Below are 16,027 nucleotides of genomic sequence, written 5' to 3' on the forward strand. Positions count from 1 at the left end.
AGATCATCCTGCCTCTGACTCCCAAGTGCTGGGATTAAGGAGTGTGCCACCACTGCCTGGTCAAGTTTTCTAATACAAAACTTCACAGTTCTAATCAGACTGAAAGATTAGGGGCAAGAAAGATGGGAGAAGATGACCCAGAGACCACCTGTGTCCTGCTTGGCCCTGGCTGTCCACTGTCCTGTAGGATCCCATCTCAGGACCAGAAGTGACCCCCTATAGCCCCAACATGTGTATTTTGAGCAAACCAGTGGAAACTCTCAGGGTCCCCATGGGGAGCAAATGCCCTGAAAGGGGAGGGGCTGTTGTGCCCTGAAAGGGGAGGGGCTGTTATGCCCCTCCCTATTCATTCTCACTAAGGCATGCAGGTAGGGGCCAATTACAATGCTTGCTGGTCAAAAGACGATAACATGGGGTTGGGGATGTAGCTCCACCGGCCCCCAGCACGGCATAAATTGGGTATGGTGGTCAACACCTGTAATCCCCAGCACCCAGGAAGTAGAGACAGGAGAATCAAAAGTTCAAGGTCACTGCCCACTACATAGCAAGTTCTAAGCCAGCCTGGGCTACATAAGACCCTATCTAAAAAGAGAGTGTGCGGGACTGCCATGGGGTCCACGGAAAGGCAAATGGCCAGGCTCCAGGGAACCAAGCTTTTGCCACTGACCCACCCCACATGGCATTTAAGACCACTGTCATCTGGGACCTGGGTGTCTGTCTGGGTGTCTGCCTCTAAGTAGACGGGGAAGATGGCACTTTGCAAACAGGACCAACGGCACCACCATGGTCGCGTTCTTCATTTGAGAGGCAAAGTACTCCCTGGTTCTCTGTCAGGGCCCGTTAGTCTTTGCTTCTGGCTAGGGCCTGCTGCCCCCGTTCTCCAGGCCTCTCTGCCCTCAGGAAGAAGTGCTCACCCTGAGAAGAAGGGACAACAGGTCTTCAGAGTGAGCCCACTGCTCCAGGACTCCATCCAAGGTCTCGATGTACCAGGAGCCACTCTTCTTGTCCCTCCAGGAGACAAAACCTGCAAGAAGAGGAAGGCTGAACTCTGCTACCGCCGAGCAGAAGGGCATAGTCCTTGGTGGAGTGTGCAGGCTGCTGCCAGATCCAGACTGTGGCTCACTGGCACGTGGCGAGGGTGGCCCCGCCTCCCTGGCTCCCTGCTTGACTGGCTGTGGCTCTCGTTTTCTCAGCACGGAAATCAAGGTTCTGAGAAGTCAGGGGTCTCAAGAAGGATGAAGAGTGCACCTTACCACTGCATGCCAGGCACTGTGCTGAGGGAGCCCCCTCCCTAGTGTGTTTTCAATTAGGATTACTGCTCTTTTTTTCTTTTCTCTTCTTTCCTTTTCTTTTTTTTTTTTTTTTCTTTTGAGACAGGGTTTCTCTGTGTAGCCCTGGCTGTCCTGGAACTCACTCTGTAGACCAGGCTGGCCTCGAACTCAGAAATCCGCCTGCCTCTGCCTCCCAAGTGCTGGGATTAAAGGCCCAGCTAGGATTGCTGTTCTTAATCTGTATGCCAATCTGAGGCCTTGTCTACTTCACCCTGAGGGGGCGCCAGGGAGAGGTGAAGGACCTGCTGAGGACCCCGCAGGCTGTGCCTGGCAGAAACAAGACCTCAGGGCATAGCTGCCCTGGGCTGGGGTGGGTGCTCGGACGAGCTCACCTGGGAAAGTTGAGTAGGACACGAGGATGTCACTAGGGGTCGGCAGACTGGACACGGCATCCAGCTGGTCCAAGTTCCTTGGGCCTTCCTGATATGGGACAGCATCTGTCTCAGAGTCACTGTCGAAGGCCCTGCCTTGAGAGGAAGTGTAGGCCACCTCAAAGCCATGGTCTTTCTGCTCTGCGGGAAGTGAAAAAGAGTCACCCACATCACTAATGTCACTGCAGCACAGGGTGCTTCTCCTGAAAAGGGAAAGGCCTGGACTGGAAAGCTTCGCATGTGAGCTCTGCCACACAGGAAATAAACAGAAACTACATATGACAGAACACGCTTGTTTTGAAATAGGGTCTCATTTACGCAGCTCTGGCTGTCCTGGAACTCACAATGTAGACCAGGCTGGCCTCGAACTCACAAGAGATCCACCTGCCTCTGCTCCCCCAAGTGCTGGGATTAGAAGCATAACCACAGTATGTACTTTTAGTTTCGTGTGGAGGTGGGGTATGTGCACAGTTACTCACAGTGACCAGAAGAGGGTGTTGGATCTCCTGGACCTACAGTTACAGGAAGCTGCCCAAAGTGTGTACAAGGAACAGGAAGCTGCCCAGCGCATGTGCGGGGGATCTGAACAGAGTCCTCTACAACAGTGTGCACTCTTAGCCACAGACATATCTCTTCAGGCCCTGGCCTTGAACTCTGATCACCCTGCCTTGGCTTCCTCAATAGCTGAGACTACGGATCTGTGCTAACAGGCCCAATCATTTGTATTTTTTGAGCTACCCTAATTATTTGATGTTACCTCAAAACAGAGAATCCAAACTAACCAAATAGGGGGTCCCTGACAAAATGGCTCAGTAGGCACCAGCACTTGCTCCCACATCTGGATCCCAACAGGGTGGAAGAAGAGAACTGACTAAAATTTGTTCTCTGACCTCCACGAACATACACAAGTATGAACGTACATGCTAAGTTTTATGTGTGTGTGTATACATACACGTGTCACGGCTAACAAAATCTGTGTCAATGTGTATACCTCTTAAACCCGCAATTTCCTAAGACAATAACGCACTGCAGCCCAAGGCTCTCTACAGAGCCCTGCGTAGTGTGAGCTGAAATGTGATTATCACCCAAACGGCCATTGTGGGGAAGTGACGTGGGAAAGCAGAAGAACGAGTCAGAGACACCAACTGCATGTCTATTCATGTGTCATCCTCTGTCTGCAAACTGCATGTGAAAGCCAAGCCACAGGTGAGGACAAACCTGTCTACAAGCAAGGCTGCTCCCCCATAACAACATACAGCAGGAGGCAGAATGTCTCCTCAGCATGCAAGCCCTCAGCTGCTGTGGCTAACTGGCTGCTTTCTGCCTTCTCCACATACACTCTGAAATTCTGAAGAGGACTTCCTCCCAGCACTGACAGCGGGGCCTGTCTGAGCCACACTGGGCTCTGGCCAAGAGTGTCACACCGTATGACACACTGACAACACCACACCTGTTACTGGCTCTGGGCGATATTTTCAAAGCCTGGTTCTATGCCACCATCTAACAAAGGGTAGGTAACATGTTGCCTTTTAAATACAAGTGGTGACTTTGAAAACAGTAGAGCCACCCAAACCCTGGGCTGGCATTTGCATGTGTGTGAACAGGGTACCCAGCCAGGCCAAAGCAGAGAAGTCACTGTTTCTGTTTGTAGGTGACATGACACCACCAGGTGGCCACAGCATTAAACAGCAGGTCATACTTCCTGCTGAGGACAGAGCTAGACAAAGAGACTAGAATTCCACAAGGGGGAACAATTTAGGAGGGGTACAAAGGATCTCATATAGCCCAGGTTAGCCTGAAACTATTTTTTTGGTCTCTCTCAGTCTTTCTTTCTGTGTCTGTCTGTGTCTGTCTGTGTCTGTCTGTCTCTGTCTCTGTCTCTCTCTCTGTCTCTGTCTCTCTCTCTCTCTCCTCTCTAGCTCTGGCTGTGCTGGGACTCACTACCTAGCCTGGAACTCACAGAGACCCTCCTGCTTCTGCTTCTCAAGTGCTGGGAGTAGCCTTGTCAAGGAAGCGGGCAGTAGGGAAGACTCCCTGGAGGCAGCAGCAATAATCCGAAGAACAGGAAGAGCTGGGGTTGGAGAGATGGCTCAGCAGGTGAACACGCTGGGTGCTCTTGCAAGAGAACCCATGTTCTGACCACCATCCATATGGCAACTCACAGCCATTTCTAACTGCAGTTCCAGGTGATCTCGTGCCCTCTCTGGGCTTCACAGACGCCTGTACCCATGTGGTCCATAAACATCTATACATGAAAATAAATACCCATATACATAAGACTGAAAACTCAAACAGCCAGGTGTGTGCTACACACCTTTAATCCCATCGTGGAGGTAGGCAGATGTCTGTGAGTTTGAGGGCAATCTGGTCTACATAGTCCCAGGACAGCCAGGGTCACGACTCAAAATATACAAATCAGTAAATCAATCAATAAACAACCAGGAGCCTGGAGCACTCTGGGAAGGCTGTGCTGAGGAAAGCATGGGCAGGCACAGTGGCAGGTTCTGGTCATCAAAAGCCTTGATGACCCTGCTAAGAAGTCTTAAGAGTAACACCATTCATATGTGTGGGACCAAAATCCTACTTCCTACTGAAAATGAGGGTTGGGGTAGGGATTGGGAGAGGCGAGGACAAACAAACAGCCGCTGTCCTGGGACCTGCAACCCACTCAGCTCTGCTCCTTGTTCCCTCTACATCTTTCAGGGATCAGGGTAGGAGCATCACCTCAGAACACTCTAGAGCAGAAATAGGGTAAACAAGAGGGTATCTCCGTGGCCAGAGGGCACAGCTACTTCCTCCCTGCTCTCAATATTACACCAAAGAACATTGGCAACAAGAAGGGAAAGGGTGGGGTACCCCTGAGCCCTGGGGGTAGTAGGGTTGTTTTGGGTTTTCAAGACAGGGTTTCTCTGTGTAGCCTTGGCTGTCCTAGAACTTCTGTAGACCAGACCGGCCTCAAACTCAGAGAGATCTGCCTGCCTCTGCCTCCAGAGTACTAAGATCAGAGGCACGCACCACCACCGCCTGGCGGCTTTCAGTTATTTAAAGGAGCCAGGCACTGCACATGTTTGAGTATGACCCCCCCCCCCCCAATTCACTGAGACTTCTAAAGAGGAAGTCCAGGACTATGCAAGGAGTTAGTGACCAATCCAGGATTTAATGACACATCCTGAATCCTTCATTGCCAGCTTAAAAGCACGAATTCTGCAGTGACTTAACAATGTTCATGTTAAATATATAAAGTCTAGGGGTCAGACACTCTCTCTTCTATTTCTAGCACCTGGTATATACAATAGGTGCCTAATAAACACTTCTTGAATGTCAAAGGCCTGATCCCCTAGATGATCCCAAACACAGAATGCAGCCGAGCATCCACAGAACCTGTTACAGGACAATGGGGTGTGCCAAGTCCCTCGGGCCAGCCAGACAACACCCTGGTTCACAGTACCCACTTCACAAACTCAGGTTCAGGGACACAGCAGTGATATGCCTTACAGATGTCCAGGACACCAGGGTCTGGGATAGAAGAGATTCCTGGACAGGATGCCAGAGTTCCTAATACACTAAAAACAATATTCATTTGTTTTGTTCTTAGGCGTGTGTGTGTGTGTGTGTACACGTATGCATACTCCCTGTTGCTCAGGTTTTTTTCAAACTACTAGACTCAAATAGTCTCCCTGTTTTAGCCTCGTAAAGAATGAGGACTTTTTTTCCCCTTAAAGACAGGATCTTATATAGACCACACTAGCCTTAAATTCACCATGTAGCTGAGGGTGGCCTTGAACTCCTGATTCTTCTGCCTCCACCTCCCAAATGTTGTGATTACAGTTGACTGCACTAATTCTAGATTTAAAAAAAAAAAAAATTCAAAACGTTTTTATCCTTTAATCTCAGTTGCATGAGGGTGAAAAAAATATATAAAGTTTTATTTCTGTGGATATGTTTATGTGAATGTGTGAACATATGGGGGTTGGGGGGAAGCGGCGTCAGAAAAGAGAATCATGCCCTGGGCCTAAAGGTGCAAGCAGTTGTAGGTGCTGGACAGCAAACTCTGGTCCTTTCTCTATAAGAGCAGCAACAGTACTTAACCACTGAACCAGCTCTCAGTTGCCTAGATTTATTTGTTTGTTTGCTTGTTTATTTATACTTTGTAAGAACAGCAGGTTCCAGGCTTTGAAAACAAAATAAAACAAAAGCATGTAATAGTAAAGTCAGAAAGAGGCTTACTTTATTTTATTGATTTATTTCTGAGATAGGCTGTGGTTATGTAGACCAGGCTGGCCTTGAACTCACTGGGATCCACTTGTCTCTGCTTTCTGAGTGCTAGGATTAAAGGTGTGGGCTGGAGAGATGGCTCAGTGGTTAAGAGCACTGTCTGTTCTTCTAGAGGTCCTGAATTCAATTCCCAGCAACCACATGTGGGCTCACAACCATCCATAGTGGGATCTGCTGCCCTCTTCTGGTATGCAGGTTTACATGCAGCTAGAGCTCTCCTATATGCAAAATAAATAAATAAATCTTTGTGGGGGCACAAACATTTGGTATATAAATAAATAAAATTAATAACAATGATGATGATGATGTATGCACCACCAAACCCTTGTAAGTCAGAGGTATCAAATAAAGGTGCTACCCAGGCATGTACTTGTAAGTACAGAAGTTCAAATTCAAAGGTGGTGTCTCTTAAAAATCATGGGTGCGGGTGGGGGAGGAGGAGCAGCTAGCACAGGTACTGTCTTGTCACGTGAAGCTGCCCACCACACTGAAACTCGACAAGAATTGGACAAACCCTCACCAGAGCCAGCACCATGGTTCTGAATTTTCAGCTTCCAGATCATGAGGTAATAAACTCCCTCCTTTACGTATTCCCTAGCCTGTAGTGTTCTGTTATGGAGACAGAAAATAGAGTAAGACACCAAGCATAAAGAAAAAACCTGAAAGTCCCTCACATCCCTGGGCTCCTGAGAGTTCCAGGAGTGAAATTCTTTAGTTTCTCCTTGAGGCTCGGTGCACTTTTCCTGGGACAGTAGAAATGGGGTCTTAACTAGATGTCAGAGGTCAGAGGATGGTGCCAAGGCAAACGGAAGGGTCTTTTTACTCTCTCATTTGCTGTGTGTGTGTGTGTGTGTGTGTGTGTGTGTGTGTGTATGTGTGTGTGTGTGTGCACCATTATCTCTACTTCCCTAGCTCTGGGATTATAGGTGGGCACCACTGTGCCTGGCTCAGACTCAAGAGCTCCACACTTTCATGGCAAGCACTTTACAGGTGGAGTGATCTCCCCTGCCCTGCTGTTTTTACTGAAAGTCTGGGACTGAAGATATCAAGGACACACAAACCTGTGACGTCACAGCACCCAACTCCTCAGACGGTGCTAGGTCTGTGGCAGCAAGGACAAAGTCCTACAGGATGTATACCAGTGATGTGTGTGGAGAACCCCATGGACGCAGTGAGGGGCTACGGAAGGGAAGAGGCAGTGGGTCCTTCCCTGCCAGCTGTGCTCACAGGAAACGCGAGTCCACTCACCACCACCGCAGGCCTGAATGAAGAACAGCTTGGGCTTCCCTCCCAGACTGGGGCAGCCGGTGCCATTGAAGATGTTCACAATCTTCTCGATGGACACGGAGCATCCATCTGTCCCATAGACGGCACCTGGGAACTGGAGGTGGCTGGCCTAGAGCACAAGGCATCTTGGTTACAAAAACACGTCAGTTACAGAAGACTCTAGGTAGAAATCCAGAGGCCTGTGCCAAGGCTTTGTGTGGAGAGGCCCACATTCAGGAGGCCCTAGCAGGGACGCTGGATTAACCAAGAAGGAGCAAGCTGGTCAGCATCTATTCCAGGGGCCCTAGACGCACTTAACTATGGGGGCCAAGAAGCTTGAGAGTGAAGATCAGCTGTGTCTCGACTGCTGTTCCCACACCACCAGTGTCGGCGTCACCCACAGACTTGTACAAAACGATGGTTCCCAGGCCTCGCCTAGCCCTCCAGAGTCAGCCTTCTGGTCCTCCACACCCTCTGAAGCAGCTAAACACAGCACAGCATTTATCTTCTTGTTGTTGTTATTGTGTGTCTGTGCAAACGGGTGCCCATGTGCATGCCGGGGGGTCGGAGAACAATTCTGTAGGAGGAGTCAGCTCTCTCCCAACTCCACGTGGGTTCCAAGTTGCCAGGCTTGGCAGCAAGTACCTTTCTCCTTTGAGCCGTCTCACTGGCCCTCAACCCCTCAACTTAAAACATGAAGGATCTGAGGCCTGGATGGGAGCAGGGGCCTAGGCACAATGCATTAGTGGCCAAGCACCAGACGGATCCCAGTGTCCTGTGTCCCTACCCGATAGGAAAGGAGCTAGACATTCTCCATGGAACACAGCAGACGTGGAGAACCAGGATAGCTGCATGTGGTTTCTGAACTGGAGAGGAGAGCTGCGTAGACAGGGCTTGCTTCTTTCTCCATCTTGGACAGGACTTCCCCATCCACCTCCCACCCACAAAGGCAACTCCTCAGAAGACCACAGAGCCCTGAAGACACAACAGGAGGGGCAAAGGCCTCACCACTTCCTCTCCAAAGCTAAGGGGTCCAGGGACACAGAAGGAGCGGGGCTACTGCAGAGCCTGTCAAGAATCTGGAGGAGAGAGGCCTCCTACCTGGCAGCCATGAGAAAGGATGACCACCACAAAGCAGTCCAGGGCACGGTGGTCACGGTGTGCCATCTCCATCAAAGCTGTGACCATTTTCTACAAGGGAAAGCTACAGTTAAGGCAGGGGCACCAATGGAGAGCTGCCTTGCAGGATCCAGCCAAAGACCACAACACAGCACTCTGCTCCCAATGCTGAAGCTGGGACAGACACAGTCAACATACTGGCACCATTTGAAGGAAAAGGTACAATGCTTAGTCACTGGCCATTAAACCCCACGATAACTCTGTGGGGACAATTACTCTTGCGCCTAAACTGGGAAACCGAGGCATAAGAGGTCAAGTGGCCGGCATTAAGAAAGCCAGTCCTCAGACATCCTTCTACCCCCTCCCCCCAATCTGATGCTTGAACCAGTTGCCATGTCACCTCTATGGACACAGAGGCTTCTCTGGGGACTGTCCCTCGGGGGACAGTGATTATACCTTGGCAGTCAGGTCCTTCTTCACCTCCACCATGAAGCGCAGCCAGCGGAAGCGGCGCTGAAGCTTCTCACAGTCCACGCTGGAGCCGGTGCGTGTGCTGAGCCCCGAGGAAGGGCAGAAGTTCACATTGTTGATAATGAGGCAGTGACCACAGGGATCCGAATCCAGGGTGTATGCCTGGGTGATAGCAGGTTTCCAGTGTCATCGGTGCACCTCTCAGGAGAGGCAAGGACTCCTGGAGCTCACTTAAGTGGTCAAGTCTGGAGAGCCAGCACACACCAAGGGTCTTCCTTTCCATGGAGGGAGCAGTGTGGACCCCACCCAACATTCCAGTGAGAAAACCCACAGGAGCAGTTAGACAAGGGACAGGTGTGTACCGCCTACCTGAGTGAACTGAATGCCATCTTAGGATTTGGGGATGGAAAATCATAACCCAGCTAGGTGGCTCCCATATAGAGAAGCCCAGCCAGGCATGGCGGCATGTACGTACAGTTAATGGCAACACTTGAATTGCACAGGGTGGACCTCTGTGTTCAGGCCTAGTCTACACAGACAGACTGTGTCTCAAAGGAACAAAACAAACCGACCCCCCAACACCGAAAACCCCATAATCCAGGGAAGTTGGAAAAAAGATTCAGGAGTTCAAAGTGAAATCGGGGCTTTATACTGAGTTCTAGAATATCTTGGGCTAAATAATAAACTCTAGTTTCAAAAATACAAAAAAGGGGAGAGGGGGCAGGGAGAGCAATTAAGAGGACCGGCTACTCTCGCCGAGGTCCTCAGTTCACTCTCCAGCACCACATGGTGGCTCTCAGTCTTCTGCAACTCCAGTTCTGGGAGATGCGACACCCTCTTCTGGCTTATGGGCACTACACACACGTGATGTACAGACACATGTAGGCAGAACAGTCATATACATAAAAATAATAATTCCTTTAAAATACCAAACAAAGAGCTGGGGATGGTGACACACACCTTCGCTCCCAGCACTCCAGAGGCAGAAGCAGGGGGAATCTCTGTGAGTTCGAGGACAGCCTGGTCTACAGAGTGAGTTCCTGGGAAACCAGAGCTACACAGAGAAACTTTGTTTCGAGTCTTCCCCATTTCCCCCAAAGAGAAAAATAAGCAAACAAACAAACAAACAAAAGCCCAACCAACCCAGACACATTTGCCCAGAGGGATTTTAAACAGTATGCAACTTGGTGGTACCAGGCCAGGGCTCAGCTAAGGGTCTTGGGGTAGGCTCTACTGGAGCCGTCTCAGGCCAGGGCCAGCCTCTGAGCTCCTGAGGCAGCTCTCTCCCAGGCTCAGGGCCTTTGAACTTCCTCTTCCACAGCCTGTTTCAGCCCAAGGGTCTGATCACTCTATTTAACTATTCCTCTGCCTGACTTTTCTCCTAGCACAGGGCTCCGCCTGCTGAATGGTCTTGTCCCCTTGTTCCCAGCACAGGACTATGGCAGCACATGGGAGCCACAGACTACATACATAAGGAGAACAGCCTGAGTGGCTTGCCCCGGAGTGGACACCCCAGAGGCTGTAAGCCTTTCTTTAGGTTCGAGCTCTGAGTTTACAGAGACAGATGGGTGGGACAGGACAGAGTGTACTGGCTGGGGTCAGGAGCCATGGAGAGTGGTGACTGTAACCGCACTCCCTGGCCAGGCTTCGGGGAGAGACAAACCCTAATCAGTGAGGACTCACCATATCTGCATGTCCTCTGATCGTCCCTGGAGCACCTGGGAAAACAGGAGAAGAAATGTGGGTATTGAGGTGCACCTGGGAAAAGCCAAGGATCTGTGAGGGCAGCTCCCATAATAGAGAAGTGGGGTCTTTGGAACAGGAGAGTCACATGACACCACAAGTATGGAGAAGTCTCTTAAGAGTTGCCAACAATGTTAAACATACACTTACACCCTTGAAAGGAGTAATATTCACTCCAATATATTCATTAAGAATATTCACTAAGGTCTTATTCAAAAGCCTCAAGCTGAGATTCAGCCACTCTGGGGGATATCCTGAAGAGGAGCCAGCTACCCACAATGCCCTGGGTAACCTGGAGAGCAAGAGGCTATGTTAAAGCAAACAAGCCAGCCACTAAAATACAGAGCACATGATTCCATTCATACAAAACTCCACAGCAGAAAGGAGTAAGGGAGGTGGGGTGAAGGATAGAGAAGTGGCTCAGCAGGTAAGAGCACTTAGCTGTTCTTGCGGAGGATCCAGGTTCAAATCCCAGCAAACACATCACAGTTCACAATCATCCTTAAGTCCAGTTCCAGGAGATATGGCACCCTATTGTAGCCTCTGTGGGTACCAGGCATGCATGCAGTACACACACACACACACACACACACACACACACACACACACACACACACTCTTAAAGAAAATAAACCTTACAAAAGAGCAGCAAGTTTCCAGGCCAAACTGCTGCTATTCCTAATGTCTCCAACTGACATTCCCCAAAGGGAGATGGGCAATGGGTCCCTTGTATTGTCTGTTTCCTGTCACAAGGTGACTACACACAGAAACTATTCCAGAACCAGTCCTTGTCCTTTTACCTCAGTCAACTGCACCTTCAGAACTTCACAATTCTCTGCTTTAATGGACTTCAAAAGTGACAGGGTCTGGGCTAGTTTTACATCAGCTTAATACAAGAGTTGAGAAACTTCCATGAGACTGGCCTGTAGGCAAGGCTGTGGTGACTGACAGGGCAGGGCCCAGCCCCTTGTGGTCAGTGCCACTCAGGGAGGTGGTTCTGAGTTGAGTGAGAAAGCAGGCTGGGTAAACCACAGAGAGCAAGCGTCCCTCCACGGCCTCTGTCCACATTGCTGCTCCAGCTTTGTGTCTTGTGTTTCTCTGCCCTGCCAAGTCTGGAATTCCAGGTTATTTGGAATAGGAACAACTACCAGCAACCAGTGAAAAAGAGCGACCTGTGGTCTGTACCACACCATGAATGAAACGCAGACATGATGGGTGAAATACACCAAACTCAGCAGGGCTCCTACGGTAGGGTTCCATTTTTAATGATGTACAAAGACAGAAAAAAAGTGACAGATGTCAAGGAGAAGAGAACAGCAGTCCCCTCAGTTGCAGGAGTGGGTACAGACTGAACAGAGACAAGGTCTCCTAGGACTCTAGAATGTCCTATAATGTGACAGTGTAGGTGGTGGCGCCCTATGCACACACGCACAGAGCTGGCATGTTGCATTTCCCTACATTCTGTTGCCTAGTCATCTTAGGCAGACCATTTCACTTTCCTGGGGGGGGGGGGGGCTCTGCTTCCTTGCTGACAGCGTTGAGTCTAACAGTATCTGCTCTGCAGAACTTCGGGAGGTAGGGGTCTGCTTTGTGCAATACATATGTGTGCAGGGCCGAGTCCTGACTACCAGCTTCCCCACACCTCCTGTCTGGCGTAGGTAATTTCAGACACCTACCAGAAGCCAAAGGCAAACCCTGAGCAACAGCCCCTTCTGGAAACACTGAGCATCCAAATCAGATCTTGCTCTTCAGACAGGCTGCCAAAATTACATCTCCTATGTAGGGCCATGAAGGGATGATTTGGTCTCCCTGGTAGAGCACTGGGTTTGAGATAGCCGGAGACCCAACAGGTGACCATGGCCTGTGAGGGACGTTACGTATCTCCCCACATCCCCAGATTCCAGACTCTTCCATGAGGCCTACATCCCCATAAACCTGCGCCTTGCAGTTTGGCTCAGAGTAGCCCCTCCCAGAGCGGTTTTGCATCACCAGCTACAGCTACGGGTAGAGGGCGTGACTAACAGGCTTCAGCCCCGAGAGATTTCCATATTCATGAGTTATCTAAAGGCTAGAGGGCGTAGCTAATTAAGTTATTCCCTCCCAGACCTTCCCTTCTTCCCATTCCCTATTTAAGCCAAGCCCACTCTGGCTTAACTGGGGGGGTGCACCCAGACCATCCACATTTACCATTAACAATAAAGCTTTGGAATCCCTTTGGACTTGTCATTGGGGCCTGCCGTCGCCAAAGCTTCCAGCCTCTGGAACCTCGGACCTTCTCGTGTTTGTGGGACCAGCTGGCGTGGTAGGCCTCGCCGTGCCTCCACTGCCGCACGAGTTTCCCCACCCCCCACTCTCGCACTCCTAGACTGACCGGAATAGTCCACTCATCCCCTATGTGCATTCATTAAGACAAATACTACACTTAAATTCTGAATCTCAACCAGAGCTGTACCCAAAGTCACACCCCAATACCCTCACTGCACCCACCCACCAAACGTTCTCTTGATACTCACAGACATCGGGAGCGCCACCTGAACCAATGTCCACTGGCCTGGGTGTTTCTGGTCTGAGAACCTCTGGCCTGAGCCGAGCAGGCCAGAGCTCTTCCGGTCCCAGTACCACTGGGGTGAGGTTTCCCAAGGCAGGCTGCGATGGGTCCAACTTGACTATTCTCTGCTCCTTTGATTTGAGTCCCATTGGTCCCAGGACCACAGGCACCAGGTAGTCTAGGGCTTTAACAGCCTCTGGATCCTGCTTGGCTGCTTGCCGACTGCTTTGCAAGAATGAAGCCAGGGTGCTTTGGCCTGTGTCCTCTAAGCAGGAGATGAAGAGAGGAAGGGCCTGCCTCCCTCGGGTCTCAAGATCTGTGACCAGCTGCCTGGCCTGATCCCGCCGAGACCCAGAGCCTGCCCGCTGTTTGGATAGAAAACCAGACACCCATTATTAGGGACATCCATGTGGCTCTCACCCTAACCTGCCATTTCTCACTTAGCCTCTACCTCCTGAGTGCTGGGATTGCAGGTGTGTGCTATCACCCCTGGCACAAGCCTCTCAGTCTGCCACTGCCAGCACTACTCAGTCAGATACTGTTCAGACCACGCTTAGCTGGAGAAGGGAATAAGAGAGGCTGCTGGTGCCTCCCTGGGCAGTTCTGATCCTGTGGTAGGTGGGCAGAAACTAATCCAGCAGTGTGCTGAGTTCATGTCCCTCTGCAGTCTTTGCTTGTCTATGCAGTACTTCAAGACACCCACTGTGTGTATGATACCCACTGTGTGTATGACACCCACTGTGTGTATGTCAGGTGCTGCACTAAGTGCTAATTAGCCCTCCTCAAAGTAGCAAAATGGTGGTCAGTAGTTTACACGAGGTACTTGAAAGTTCCTAATGTTAATTCTATATAACATTCTGTGTAATACTGTTTCTAATATTAAAATAAGAGGATTGAATATAGAAAGCAAGATCTCCAGCATCTCCGTTTTTGAGGGGAAAAAAAAGTTTGTTTTGTGTCGGGGAGGAAAAGTTCTCAAGTAACCAAGACTGGCCTTCAACTTCCTACAGAGCTGAGGCTGACCTTTGAACTTCTGACTCTCCTGCCTCCAGAGTCATCAGGCCTGCTGGTTTACGTGGTGCTGGGGATGGGTCTCCGGGATCCATGCATGCTAGACATCCACTGTACCAACTAAGCTATATATCTGGCTTCTTGCTTTGGTTTTACTTTTAGATATTTACTTGTATGTATGTATGTATGTATGTATGTATGTATGTATATGTGAGTATATCTGGGTGTGTATGTGCCTAGTGTGTGTGCCTAGTGCCTAAGGCCAGAAGAGGGTCTCAGATCCCCTGAAACTGGAGTTGTAGTTGTGAGCCACCAAGTGGGTGCTGAAAACGGAAACCAATGGTCTTAACCACTGAGGCAGCTCTCAGCCCTTGGTTTTGGTTTCTAAAGACTCCATCTCAAACTCTGCATGTAGCCAAGGATACCCTTGAACACCTGATCCTCCTGCCTCTACCTCCTGCGTCCTGGGATTCCAGCTGAGTCCAGCACCCCTGGAACAAACCTATCCTTTCAAACAGTCTGCCACTGCCAACACTAGGTCAGACACTGCTCTGACCACACCTAGCTGGAGAAGGGAACAAGACAGAGGCCGCTGGTGCCTCCCTGGGCAGTTCAGGTTCTGATCCACCTTAATACGCCTTCTGTAAGGCTAGGACTTTCCCTTCAAACCACTTTCGTTGATCAGTATGGACACCTCCGAAAGTGTTCCTGAGACTACTTTTGTTATTATTTGGCAGTTAACCACATGACCCTATACCACTTTCTTCTATTCTCCTTCACTGGACCAGGCCAGGTTCCAATACAGCTGCTGGAGATAGCCTTCTAGACAGTGCCCCAGGGCCTGCCACTCATATCCTTCAGAAAAGAAATATCCCCTTTTCAGACCTGTGTAGAGACATCAACTGGAACAGAGATGCTAATGTGTATATTTTTTAAGAAAATTAAATGTTTGATTTTATTCTTCTCTGTTACCTACATCAAATCCCTTCTTCTTTTCTAAACTTCTTTATAAAGCATGCACTTAATAAAGGCCCAGCCAAAACCCAGAGATGGGTCCTGGTGCTGTGTCCCCGCAAAGAAGTGCTTCACATCGGTTATCTCACGCGTCCTAGAACAGGATGACCACTGTTCCATTTCATAGCCCAGGAAACTGAGGCTCAAAGAAGGCAAGTGACTAGTGCAATGAACCATTATAAGACTAAAGTGGGTGTCGAGGAGGACCCTTATATTAGAGAAGGAAAAATAATACAAGTACTAACAGGGTGCAGGTTACAGATCGCTTCAGCAAACACTCCACAAAAGAAGTGCTTGGGTTCTTCTATTTATTCTTCTGGAGGACTAAGAGAGCTGGATTATGGAAGGTTTTAAAAATGGAGTTCCCACATCATGGTTTCCCAGGGCGTGGGGTGCACAGGATGCAAAGAGGGAGAAAAGGGCGGGAGCTCCGTAGTGGCTTCGGAGAACCCCTCCGCGACGTCCCAGTCCCTACCTGCGCCGCGGGAAAAGCGGCGGACACAAGGGGGCGGGGCGCACCTGAATATCCTCGATCATGTCGCGCGTGAAGAGCTCTCGACTCAGCAGAGCATCCCAGAGCTCGGCGACTTGCAGCTCACTCACTAGGCGTACCCGGCATCGCCGCAGGAGCTGCCGGTCCGCCTCGTCCATGGCAAGCCGATAGCGGGACCCCAGGTTCCGTCCGCTTCCGGCCCTCGGGTCCCGCCCCGGCGCCCACGCCCCGCCCCCACATAGCTCCTCAAGGGATCCCGCTCCGGCCAGCGGTCACCGGGTCTACTCGGCTCCGCCCCGTCCCAAGGCCATCCCTCGTGCTCACTCAGCTCCACCTCCGCAGCTACCTCAGCTCGCACGGCCGCTCACCTCATCGTCAGCCCCCC

At 50.4% G+C, this 16,027-nt stretch overlaps 1 protein-coding gene and 1 long non-coding RNA gene across 3 annotated transcripts in view; both read right to left on the minus strand.

The window, feature by feature from the left end:
* Positions 1–16,012, minus strand: part of Casp9 (caspase 9) — a 19,338-nt gene extending 3,326 nt beyond the window's left edge. Inside the window, exons 1-8 of one of the 2 annotated variants that reach the window (XM_034502910.2) lie at positions 15,669–16,010; positions 13,090–13,489; positions 10,517–10,551; positions 8,819–8,995; positions 8,345–8,434; positions 7,226–7,373; positions 1,664–1,843; positions 915–1,024 (exon numbers count right to left, since the gene is read on the minus strand). In XM_034502910.2, the coding sequence (XP_034358801.1) occupies positions 915–1,024; positions 1,664–1,843; positions 7,226–7,373; positions 8,345–8,434; positions 8,819–8,995; positions 10,517–10,551; positions 13,090–13,489; positions 15,669–15,800 (1,272 nt within the window). In that variant the 5' untranslated portion in view covers positions 15,801–16,010. Of the gene's footprint in view, positions 1–914; positions 1,025–1,663; positions 1,844–7,225; positions 7,374–8,344; positions 8,435–8,818; positions 8,996–10,516; positions 10,552–13,089; positions 13,490–15,668 lie in introns of both variants that reach the window. The other variant, XM_076933812.1, reaches the window with a different exon arrangement.
* On the minus strand, positions 5,908–7,219 carry LOC143442300 (uncharacterized). The gene is made up of 2 exons (XR_013110344.1): positions 6,498–7,219; positions 5,908–6,195 (listed from the first exon to the last, which is right to left on the minus strand). It is a non-coding gene; the product is annotated as an uncharacterized LOC143442300 (long non-coding RNA).
* Positions 16,013–16,027: the final 15 nt, after the last annotated feature.

The sequence above is a fragment of the Arvicanthis niloticus genome, chromosome 5, assembly GCF_011762505.2.
Source record: "Arvicanthis niloticus isolate mArvNil1 chromosome 5, mArvNil1.pat.X, whole genome shotgun sequence".
Classification (NCBI taxonomy): domain Eukaryota; kingdom Metazoa; phylum Chordata; class Mammalia; order Rodentia; family Muridae; genus Arvicanthis; species Arvicanthis niloticus.